This window comes from Muscardinus avellanarius, assembly GCF_963383645.1.
Source record: "Muscardinus avellanarius genome assembly, chromosome: 14".
Classification (NCBI taxonomy): domain Eukaryota; kingdom Metazoa; phylum Chordata; class Mammalia; order Rodentia; family Gliridae; genus Muscardinus; species Muscardinus avellanarius.
This window is the reverse complement of record NC_137800.1, coordinates 34,145,485-34,158,746: the sequence shown is the minus strand read 5'-3', so window position 1 is coordinate 34,158,746 and position 13,262 is coordinate 34,145,485. Positions and strand designations below refer to the sequence as shown.

The 13,262-nt window shown below is 36.4% G+C and overlaps 1 protein-coding gene across 1 annotated transcript in view; it reads right to left on the bottom strand.

Moving 5' to 3' along the window:
* The window catches only part of WWC2 (WW and C2 domain containing 2), a gene marked incomplete at its 3' end in the record, with an annotated part of 227,871 nt that overhangs the window by 133,339 nt on the left and 81,270 nt on the right, over positions 1–13,262 (bottom strand). The window contains exon 2 of the mRNA XM_080710126.1: positions 2,795–2,904. Within this exon, the coding sequence (XP_080566252.1) occupies positions 2,795–2,904 (110 nt within the window). The remainder of the gene's footprint in view (positions 1–2,794; positions 2,905–13,262) is intronic.

Below are 13,262 nucleotides of genomic sequence, written 5' to 3'. Positions count from 1 at the left end.
AATCTAAGAATAATTGGAATAGAGGAGGGAAAAGAAAGTGAAACCAAAGGGATCAACAATTTCTTCAAGGAAGTAATAGCAGAAAATTTTCCAGACATAGAGCAAGAGGTCGATACGCAGGTCCAGGAAACGTATAGAACTCCCTTTAGACAGGATCGGAGAAGAGGATCCCCACGCCACATAATTGTCAAAATGACCAATGTGGAAGCCAAGCAGAGAATCTTAAAGGCAACAAAAACAAAGGGCCAAGTGACATTCAGAGGCAAACCAATTAGAATCACTCCAGACTTCCCAAACCAAGTTATGAGAGCCAGAAGGGCTTGGAGTAACATATTCCCAATTTTGAAAGAAAACAACTTCCAGCCAAAAATTTCCTACCCAGCAAAACTTTCTATCAAATTAGATGGAGAAATAAGAAGCTTCCATGACAAACAGAAACTGAAGGAATTTATGTCTTCAAAACCAGCACTAGAGAAAATACTCAAAGAGATTAACTACAAAGAAGAAATAGGTAACACACATCAGAACTAGACAAACATGACTTTCCATCCAACAGACTACTAAGATTGGTTATCTGTGGAGATTCATTATTTATGTTAGTCTTTTACCTATCTCTAAAGGGTATTGTTTGCCTTTATTGTTGTTAATTTTTAGGATTTCTAGTTGGAATATTAATATACCTTCAGATATAGCATTTGGAAATATTTTATCCCATTCTATTAGTAACTGTTAACTCTGTTTACATTGTCTTTGGATATACAATATGTTTTTTATTTTTTAGGGAGTTTGTATACTCTTCTGTTGCCTGTGCCATTGAAATCATAACCAAGAAATCACTGCCAATTTCAATGTTGTGAGGTTTTATGACCCAGATTTTCTCCTAAAAGTTTATAGTCTTAAGATTTATATTTAGGTCTTTTATCTATTTTGAGTTAATACTTGTATATGGGATTAGGTAAGGGTCCAATTTTATTCTTTTCCATGTAATTATTATTTTTCAACCATATTTAGTTAAAAGATTATTATTCCCACCACCAAATGTTCGTGGAAACCTTGTCAAAAATAACTTGACAATATAGGGAAGAATTTAGCTCTAGGCTTTTATTTAACTCCAATGGTTTATATATCTGCCTTTAGAATAGTACTACACTGGTTCAATTATTGTAGCTTTATATGGTTTGAAATCAGAAAATATACATCTTCTAGCTTTGTTCTTTTTCAAGATCGTTGTGGGTACCTAGAGTCCATATTCCATATTAGGATAGATTTTTTTTCTGAAAAATAAATATATAAATATATGATAGTTTCACCTAAAAAATAGAAAAAATAGATTCTCTGGTAAGAAAGAAAGCAAAAAGAAATATTGAAATGTTATCTTTAAGTCATCAAAAGCTTGGTATCAGACAAATGAAACTGTTATGTGAGATTATCATTTTTAATTTTAGATAAATTGCTATAATACTAGATGTCAACCACTAAGCCAAGCATGGGAGGGAGGGATAGGGAGAGAATGGGGTGGGGATCGGGTGGGGGCTGACTGGGCAATGTGTGCATGTATATCTACAAAAGTATGTATCCCACTATGATGTATGAATACAGTGCACCAATTTAAAAAAAAATGTAACTCGGAGCAGGGCATGGTGACTCACCATTGTAATCTCAGCATTTGGGAGGCTGAGAAAATAGGATTGCGGTTCACTGACAGCCTCAGCTACTTAATGAGGCCTTTTGCAACTCAGTGAGACCCTGCTTCAAAAAAATAAAGAATAAAAAATGGGGCTGAGATGTAGCTCGGAGGTAGAAATCCCCTGGGTTCTATCCTCAGTACCTAAAAAAAATTCATTTATTATTTGAAATTAAAATTGAGGTAGGCATTGATTTTTTATTAGCTAAGTCTGACCTTACCTCATTTACTTTATACATTATAGGCAAACTTCTCTGTCTGTCCAGATCCGCCTTTCTTGCCTCCTCACCAGAGCATTCTGCTAAATATTTGACATGTATATACCCTATAGCCTATCTCAAGAAGACCCAAGGTAAAACAGAAATATTTTCTAATGTAGCTTCAAAAAAAAAAAAAAGCTGGAAGCTGGATAGAGAAATAAATATTCCTGTACACACATATAATATATATATATACACACAAACATATATATATATATATACATACATATACACAAATATATTATTAAGAAATACTTCAAGTACATGTTTTTTAAAAGTTGTTCCTGGCCAAGGTAATCCTGCCCAGCCTTACTATGACAATCTAAAAGCTGTTAAAATGAGAGGCTTTCCCATTCCAGCAACACAGAAATCAAGATACTGAAAGGAGAAAAGGTTTTCAGTCTGGTCCACATCTATACTGTACGCTCTGATGAGCGCCAATCTCGCCCTCAGGCCATCTGTTCCACACCAGCTGGGTTGTTAAACCACACTGTGCCCACCCTAACTCTTTTTGGGGCAACTCTAAGAAAAAGGGAATTCAAATATGAAGGTACAAGGGTTGTGGAAGGAGACACCCAGTATTTTTTTTAATCACCTGGCCCAGGGAAGAAAATTCATTCCCAGCCCAGCAGCCAGACAACTAGACATCTAGACCAGAGGTCCTCTATTCCCCATAAATGCAACTTTACACACATGCCCCCAAAACCAAAATGGTTAAATATTAGTCATAAAGTAAGTGGAGATTTAAAATAAAAAAATTCATTTTGTAAAATGTTTACCCTTTTGTGTAATTAAATATTTTTAGAGATTTCTTTTCTGAAGTTTACTTTCACCAAAAAGGAAAACTTACTGTTGATGTGATCGATGTAGTAGACGCCAATCTGAGGGTCAAACCCTGCTTCCCATCCCCATGGCAGCTCATCCCCAACACAATCAGCAAATGACAAGGGCTTTGTTAACCTACAACAAACCAGAATAAATATAGTGATTTTTCCAATGCCACATATGTCAAAATCCAGTACCCTAACCACATGTTAAGTATCAAGGTTGCATTTCCTTTTTATTCTTCATTGTTCCCAGAATTTGCACTAGAGCCTTTGAGAGTTAAGAACAACAACAACAACAACAACAACAACAACAACAACAAAAGGATAAATAGAGATGTGAATATCAAAAAGATAGAATAAGTCACAATATATCCTTTGGAAAATTCACCACTTAAGATTGGAATATAGCTAGGCGTGGTAGCACTCTATTGTAATCCCCGCACTTGGGAGGTGGAGACAGGAGGATAGCGCAGGTTCGAAGCCAGCCACACTGGCCTAAGAGACCCTGTTTCCAAAAAAATATATAAAATAGGTCTGAGAGTGTATCCCGGAGGTAGAAGGGTTTCCAGGAACCCCAGTACCACACACACACACACACACACACAGATTGGGATATAGCCGGGTGTGGTAGTGCATGCTTATAATCCCAGCATTCAGGAGGCTGAGACCAGAGGATCACAGTTCATGGACAGCCTCAGCTACATAGCTGCAAAAAATTTTTAAAAACTGGATATAAATCTCTATAATTAATAAGTCAAGCCACTTTATTTATTTTATTTTATTTTTGGTGGTACTAGGGGTGGAAGCTAGGGGCTTTCTACATCCGGGCTATACTCCCAGACCTATTTTTATATTTTATTTGGAAACGGGGTCTCACTAAGTTGCTGAGAACCTCACTAAGTAGCTGAGGCCGGGTTTGAACCTGTGCGATCCTCCTGCCACAGCCTCCCAAGCATGGGGATTACAAGAGTGCCCCACCACGCCTAGCTTTAAATCAAGCAACTTTAAATCAAAGAGAACCCCAAGCTGAGACTAAGGAGGCCCTGGCTGTAGCTCTATGACAAAGTAGCCATTCCTTAAAAAAAAAAAAAATTTCCAGGATTCAAACACTGGTATCATGGAAATGATATCACTATCTCTAAGCTAAGCATATGCATTAAGTTTTACTAATTTCAGATTTGAATGTTCTTACATAAATCAATTAAACACTTGACTGTGGAACATGCTGTGAACTCTTGACAGGAGGAACAATACAATTTTTTTAAGTGTCTTATACATAATAGTCATTCAACAAAATTTTTAATAGAACCAAACACATAAAGTATTCATATATTAATATATTATCTTTTGAAACTGCCTTACACTTTCTCTTTAAGATCAATTTCTCTTTAAGACTTTTGTCTTTAATGGGGAAACTAGTTTCCTAAGCATAATATAGGTTTCAGACATAGTTACAGATTGACTTTTCTCCTTAATCCCCTACATTTTTGCTTTTGGGATTTCCCTTGGCTGTTGGAACAGTCACAGCAAGTTGATATTATAGATTAATGAACTTCCTGTTGCAGGGCAGCCACCGTCAGTCCACATACCTTCTAATTTAAAACTGTGCCCCACTAACTGGTTTTTACATATGAAATCTCTTGGAATTCCTTTAATTCATGCCAATGACTATCAAAGATTGCATAGCTAACCTGAAACAGGTCATTTCCAAAATCACACCATTCACCAGAGTAACAAAGTTCGTCTTCTACCCTTAATTCTGGGAGAATGACATGAAAACGATTTCTACGCCTAGCCGCCAGAGCCCTCCCAGGACACAAAACACTGATGAATGAAAAGAGGGTCCCCTTCTCCCTCAACATCCCTATAGCGTGAAATTCTCTTCTAGAGATGGCTCCAAGAACACTGGCCCCCAAAACCAGCTGGGCTGACAGAAGCAATAACGGGCAAGCAGCTCTGCCACTGTCCTGCTGAGGGCTCTTAACTGAACATTTCTCTACCTCAGTTTCCTTCCTCACATTCTCTCCCTGCAGTTTTACTACCTCTTAAGATTAATGCGAAGATAAAAAAGAACTAATTTGTAACAGCTTTGGACAAAGTGAATAGTCAGTGTTAGTGATTATCAAAAGACATGAATTCTCCCTAAACCCCACAGAGGAACCAAGGCAGGCAGCACTGAATAGTGGTTCTCAAAGTACAGTACCCAGGACCAGCAGTATCCACAGAAATACAAATTATTGGACCCTATTGTAGACCTACAAAATCAGAAATTCTAGGGCCTTAAAAGGCATGCTGTCCAGGTAACTCTGTTGCACATTAAAGTTTGGGAACCAGAGGCCTAGAAGTTATGAGCTTGAAATTCATCAAAGTGATCTGCATTCAAATCCTCATTCTGTAACCAACTCTTTGTACAACTAACATCAAGTTATTAGCTTTCAAAATCCCAGTTCTCTATTTTTTTACCAAAGAAAGTTGGGGGGGTCATAGTTTGTAAAGTTTAAATGAGGACTTGACAATATAATGCCTGGCAAATGGTCAGCTTCAATACATGTTAGATTAGTGAAATGAATCTCAAGGATGTCAAGCAATGTGCCCCCAAATGGCAACCTGTCATAATTACACTGTAGTCATGGAATAAATCTGAACTCAATCTGAGTCCAAAATATTGTATTCTTAAAAATGTCTCAAATTTCATCTATCATAAGAAGCCTAGAAAAGACAATTTTTCTTTTGATAAAGGAATTAGATACCATATCAAAAAAATCTCAAGCCAGAAAAAGTGGCCTTGTCTATATCCACTGTCTTTAAGAATGTCTCTGACTATCTCAATAAAGCTAAGGAACTTAGTCGCCCATGTCAGACTGCCAGCACATAATTCTGTCTGAGGATTCTTTCGCTAACTCCGTATTAATATTATCATAAGACACACATAAGCTTTAAAGATATGAAGGGTGAGGAGATATGAAAATGATAAGTTTAAGTGACAAAAGGGAGATCTTAGACCTGGCATCAAATCAACATACTTAAGCTGAGTATAATATGAATAGATTTATTATTCTTAAAATTAGAAGTTATAAAAGTTCAGAACAAGCCAGGTGTGGTGGTGCATGCTTTGTAATCCCAGCATTTGGGAACCTGAGACAGGAAGAATGAGGTTCAAGACAGCCTCAGCTACTTAGTGAGGCCCTTTGCAACGCAGTGAGAAACTGTTTCAAAATAAAGAATAAAAAATAGGGCTGGGGGTGCAACTTGGAGATAGAATGCCCCTGGGTTCAATCCCCAGTACTGCAAATTAAAAAAAAAAAAGTTCAGAACATGTCCTGTGATTACAAATTATCACAACTTTATTACATTTAGAAATAATTCAGTTTCTCCTATGAATTGGTCAATGGATAATAAACATTTAACTGTCACTGTTATGGCCGGGCATGGTGGCGCATGCTTGTAAACCCCGCGCTTGGGAGGCGGAGACAGGAGGATCCTGCAGGTTCGAAGCCAGCCGTGCTGGCTTAAGAGACCCTGTTTCCAAATAAAATATAAAAATAGGTCTGGGAGTGTAGCCCAGAGGTAGAAGGGCTTCCAGGAACCCCAGTACCACACACACACACACAAAAAAAAATTAAGAATAAAATTACATCTGTAAGTATAGATGTAACTATGAACTCACTGAATAATTCAGAGATTTCCATTATTAAATATTTTGATGTAAAAATTTCTTTGCAATGTTACTTCAAAAGTCAGTTTAAATAATAAAACAGTCTTTAATAGGCACCAACTTAAAATGACATTTAATACCTTGTTCTCTATATATGGATAACATATCATCTTCTGTACTCTTATTAATAAATACATATTTCTAAAGGTCAAAGTTTTATGATTGAATTCTAATCTAAATTACAATATATAAATTGAATAATATCCTCAGATATCAAACAAACAAAATGAAGAACTCATTTATGTTGCTTTCCTGATAAAGTAAAAATAAATACTATGATATCCCTAGTTAAATTCTTCTCCCTTGGTTTATAAATACATTCAGTTCCCCACCCAAAAGCCCTTCCTCAAACCTCCCAGCTCCTCTTTGTGCATTCACTTCCTAACCATTCACTCAACCTACCCATTAAATCTGGAAGACTTCACAAGGCCCTATCAGAATCAATTTTTTTTTTAATGGTACCGGGACTGGACCTACTTAGCTACCTACACTCATGGCCCTTTTTAATTTTTATTTTGAGACAGGGTCTTGCTAAGTTGCCCATGTGCCCTGGACCTTGGGTTCCTCCTGCCTCAACCACTCAAGTAACTGGGATTACAGATGTGTGCACAACACCTGGCTATGAATGTTTTGCTTTGTTTTTTGTTTATTTGTTGGAGGTGGTACTGAGGACTGAACTCAAGGGCATTCTGCTTCTGAGTTACACTCCAGCCCTACTTCATTTTTTATTTTGAAACAAAGTCTCACTAAGTTTTAAAGAGCCTCACTAAATAAATATACTCTTAAAAGGCAATGTTTGTGGGGGACTCATCTTTGAAAGAGCACATTGCTTATGTTGTTGGTTTGCAAACCCAGATTTACTACTTACAAAAGTGTCCATGCTTACAATATTCTATGTCAAAATTCAACTTTTACATATATTAAACACATCAATAGCATAAAACATTTACCAAGTGCTTATTATGTACTTCAGATGCTTTAATACATATCTAAACAGGTAAATCATAAAATTCTACAAAGTAGATATAATTATCTCTATTTGAATAGCTTGTGCAGGGGAAAAAAAAAACAATCTGTAATCAAAGAAGCATGTATTTAGGCAGTAGTGGCTGAATAATTTGCGGCCTGGCCTTCACACCATAAATGCTCACAATACATACTCTGAAGAAGTAAAAAGCAAAGTCTAATCGCAAATACATGGGAAAACACATATCACAGGCATGCAACTCTTAAATTCCTTAAATATTTGAACAAAGATATAAAGTAGCTTTAAAACTTACCTCTTTTTTACATGACTTATAGTCTAAATATAATTTCTAAGTAAAAAAAATCATTTACACTTATATTTCTTTCTTTTTGTGTGTGTGGTCCTGGGGATGGAACCCAGTGGCATTTCACCTCTTGAACTACACCCCCAACCTTATTTTTATTCCTTATTTTGAAACAGGGTCTCACTAAGTTGCGGAGGGCCTCACTAACTATCTGAGACTGTCCACAAACTGAGATACTCCTTTCTCAGCCTCTCAAGTACAAAGCATACACCACCATGCCCGGCTGGATTTATGCTTATATTTCTTGAACAGACTATAAAATGATACCAACTTAAGTATTTATGCTGTCTGCCTATTTAAGGTAAAAAAAAAAAAAAAGACAGTGCTAATGAGGCCAAAGTAGTGGGTTACATGTCCTCCCACAAGGGGTCCTTAGTACAGAATCAATTTGAAAATATTGGTTTTGATAGGGGTTCTCAAATCTAAGTGTGCATCCATTTCAACTTTGAAAGGCTTATTGAAAACACAGATTCCTGTTGGGCGTGGTGGCACACGGTTGTAATCCCTGCACTTGGGAGGTGGAGATAAGAGGATTGCACAGGTTCGAAGCCAGCTGTGCTGGCTTGGGAGACCCTGTTTCCAAATAAAAAAGTATAAAATAGGTCTGGGAGTGTAGAAGGGTTTCCAGGAACCCCAGTACCACCAAAAAGAAAAAGAAAAGAAAGAAAACACAGATTTCTGAAAAGTTAAAGTTTCCAACTCAGTGGTCTGGGATAGAGTCTGAGAATTTACATTTTCAACAAGTACCCAGGGAGTACTGATGCTGCTGGTCCCCGGACCACATTTTGAGAACCACTGGTCAAAGGGTACAGTATTTCCTTAATCCAACCAGGTAATGGGGAAATGTAAAACAATTTCAATTTTAAAATAAACCTAGGGTCAAAAGACCTCACTTCAGAAATGCCTGTTATAAAAACAACAAAATATGTAAGCAGAAGTAATCCTCAGGTTTGGAACTGGCATTTTCTTACATTTAACTAATCTTAAAAGAAATTTCTTTCTTCATTTTCTCTATTATATACAAAATAGTAACACATACTCAACATCATTACTCATTAGGAAAATCAAATCAAAATCACAGTGAGGTTCCATTTAAAAAAATAAACAAATAAACAAGTGTTGACAAAGATGTGGTAAAATGGGAACCCTGTACATTGTTGCTGGGATCGTAAAATGCTGCATCCTCTATGAAAAGGGCTTAGTGATTTCTCAGAAACTTACAACAGAATTATATGACCACATTCGCACATATAGGTCTATTACTGAAAGAAATAAAAATAAGTGCTCAAATAAGTACATGTGCATGCATATGCACAGCAGCACTATTCACAAGAGCCAAAAGAGCAAAAACAGCCCAAATTTCTATCAACAGATATATATAGATATAGATATAAATAATGGACCTGGAATATTATTCAGCCATGAAGTACTTAAACAACCAAATGTGACCAAAACATTAGGCTAGGTGGAAAAAGTCAGCACAAAAACCATATATCATTTGATTCCATTATACAAAATATCCAGTCCATAAATCCATAAAAACATAAAGTAGATTAAATGGTTACCAGGGAATAGGGAGAGGGGTGAATACTGCTGAGTGAGTATTAAGGAGTGGTGAGAATGTCTGAAACTAAATACAGGTTGGGGGTTGTATAACATTGTGAATATACTATGCCCCTAAGTTGTTCACTTCAAAGTGATAAATTTATGTTATACAAATTTTACCTCAATGAACTGTTTTCTTTTTTTAAAGTAACATGTATATAACAAAGTCAAGATTTCAAGTGAATAAAATATTTTTACAGGAAGTAACAAAGAACATAGAAAAATGCTCAACATCATTAATAATAAAAAGAAATTCAGATAAAACAATAATAAGGCTTAATTTTCAGCCTATTAAAGTATCAAGTTTTTGTTTTGGTTTGCTTTGTCTTAGTGATGAATCTCAGTTCTGCTTAAGATGTTGGGGAACAAGTCACTTTTTTTTTTTTTTTTTTTTGGTGGTACTGGAGCCTGGAAACCCTTCTACCTCCAGGCTACACTCCCAGACCTATTTTACATTTTTACTTGGATACAGGGTCTCTTAAGCCAGCGTGCTGGCTTCAAACCTGCGCGGTCCTCTTGTCTCCGCCTCCCAAGTATGGGGATTACATGCATGCACCACCACGCCCTGCATGGACACAATCCTTTTAAGAAAGAAGTTGGCAGTGTTTTTAAAAATACTTAAAATGTTGTTTCTAGTTAGCCTAGGAATGCTATTTGTGCATAGTGTTCATGAACCCCATCCCAATCATTCAGCTTTATGCAGAGTGAGCTGTCACCTAAGGCATCTTACTATATTGCTGCCTCTCCCTCAGTTCTGCTCATTTCAGTCTCTCTAGTGATGCCTACTCATTCATAGTTGGCACATAATAAATGCCAACTATGGGTCACAATTAGAGGAAGGAAGGCAGAAATAAAAACAATTATATGATGGAAGGATAGTAAATTGTTGTTTAAAATTTTTCATATTTATATGGGTGTAATGGTAAATTAATTTACTCAAAGAATAAAGCTGATATATTAGGATGATAGTAGATAAATATGATCCCTGACTGTTGGGACAAGATAGGAGAAAATCTTTCATTACTATATCAAAATATTTGGTCATGTGATTTATTTTTATTAATAATTACACTATGCAGCATAAATAATAGGTTAATAGAAAGCAGATTCTTAGCTCCAAAGATGTAATAGAATTTATTTCAGGTCTATTAATAATTCACAAGTTGACAAAAAAGTATTTTTACTCCACAGAAGAAAACAGAACAGTTAAGCAAACATTCTAACTTGAACTCTTTTCTCTCCTAAGAGCCAAGAAATGTTTGCTTGTCAGATTATTTGGTTTTAGAAAATAGTTTGAGAATTTGAGAGGCTATGCCAGCCAAGAAAGTAAGAATGTTTGAGAGAGAAAGAGGACTTAAAGGATTATTGTTCAAACAAACAAAAATCCACCAAGGCTGCCTCATTTCCCAATACATGGCTCAACTTACACACACACCAATTTCTCCAGGGGTAACTGTTCAAAATGTTCAAAAATGAAGACTGGAGACACTTGAGTGCTCATGCTGGAGAGTGCACTCAAACACAAAGATCTGCACCCCTCTGAGTGGACAGCACCATGCTATACTCAACTTCTCTTTTAAAGAGGTTGATTAAGCCCAGTGTGGTGGCTGACACTTGTAATCCCCTCACTTGGGAGGCAGAGACAGGAGGATCAAGCAGGTTCAAAGCCAGCAGTGCTGGTTTAAGAGATCCTGTTTCCAAATAAAAATATAAAAAATAGATCTGGGAGTATAGCCCGGAGGTAGAAGGGCTTCCAGGAACCCCAGTACCACCAAAAACAAAAACAAAAAAGAGGTTGATTAAATTATTAAAATGAACGTATACTATTTTTATCAAGACTTAGGGAGTCGAGTATGGTGGCGCATGCTTGTAATCCTAGTGCTTGGGAGGCTGGGATAGGAGGATCTCAGCACAGGTTTCAAAGCCAGACTCAGCTACTTAGCAGGCTCTCAGCAACTTAGTGAGACCGTTTCCAAATAAAGTATAAAATAGGTCTGGGAGTCTAGCCTCGAGGTAGAAAACCCCTGGGTTCCACACCCCAGTACCACACACATACACAAAAGACTTAGAGAACTAGAAAGATTTTTTTAAATGCCTTTAACCTCACTACAAAGGGATAATCCCAGTAAACAATACGATGAATTTCCTTCCAGGTTATGTTTCTAAAATAAATAAGTGTATACATATACATAATAAAAATATACACATTTTGCAATGCTGATATACTAAATAAACTATAAATATACTTTAGTTTTGAATCCTGCTTTTTAAAATACTTTATACAATGTCATTAGGAAATACACATAAAATAATACAATAAACTATGAAAGTACCACTTTTCCTATAAACCGGTCTCCATAGATTCCTACAGATTGATAAGTACTGCAATATTTTGGTACTTTTTCCAGTTCACACATTTTTAAAAGCATACAGCTGGGCGTGGTGGCACACGCTTGTAATCCCCGTGCTTCTGAGACGAAGACAGGAGGATCGTGCAGGTTCGAAGCCAGCCTCGCTGGCTTAAGAGACCCTGTTTCCAAATAAAAATATAAAAAAATAGGTCTGGGAGTGTAGCCCAGAGTTAGAAGGATTTCCAGGAACCCCAATGAGCATACATAAATTGATCTGTCTTTTAATATCTTCATACATTGAGTGGATTACAGTCTGTTACTTAACTAATCAGCAGCTGATAGACATTAGTTTACATTTCCTTCACAAGAAAGCAATGTTACCATGAACATGCTCCTAAATATTTACAGCTATGCAAGTATTTCTTAGAATCCCTACCATTCTGCTAAAGAATATGCACTTTTGTTGGCGTAAAGAAAAGCCACTGATTTCTTTAGGTTGATTTTGTATCCTGCAACTTTGCTGAATTTGTCAATCAGCTCCAGAAGTCTTTTGGTTGAGTTCTTTGGGTCTTCCAAATAAAGGATCATGTCATCTGCAAATAAGGATAATTTTAATTCCTCTCTTCCTATGTGAATTCCTTTGATTTCCTTCTCTTGTCTTATTGCTGCAGCAAGAGTTTCAAGGACTATGTTGAAAAGGAGTGGTGATAGTGGGCATCCTTGTCTTGTTCCTGACTTTAAAGGAAATTCTTGCAGTTTTTCCCCATTTATAATGTTGGCTTTGGGTTTACAGTATATTGCCTTAATGATGTTGAAGTACGTTCCTTCTATCCCAATTTTCTGCAGTGTTTTTAACATAAATGGGTGTTGGATTTTATTGAATGCTTTTTCAGCATCTATTGTTATGATGATGTGGTTTTTGTTCTTGGTTCTATTTATGTGGTGAATAACATGTATTGATTTGCGTATGTTGAACCAGCCTTGTTTTTCTGGGATGAAACCAACTTGGTCATGATGTATTATTCTCTTGATATAGTTTTGAATGCGTATAGCTAGTATTTTGTTTAGAATTTTTGCATCTATGTTCATTAAGGATATTGGTCTGTAGTTTTCCTTTCTTGAGGTATCTTTATTTGGTTTGGGGATTAATGTGATACTGGCCTCATAGAAAGAATTTGGGAGAGTTCCATCTCTTTCAATTTCCTGGAACAAGTTATGAAGTATTGGTATTAGTTGTTCACTGAAGGTTTTGTAGAATTCAGCTGTAAACCCATCTGGGCCTGGGCTTTTCTTTGGTGGAAGAATTTTTATTGCCATTTCTATTTCTTTGGTTGCTATTGGTTGGTTTAGGCTTGCTATATCCTCTTGGCTGGGCGTAGGTAGGTTAACTGTGCTTAGAAATGTATCAATTTCTTCCATGTTTTCAAGTCTATTGGAGTATAAATTTTTAAAGTAGTTTCTGATAATCTGTTGAATTTCTTCACTATCT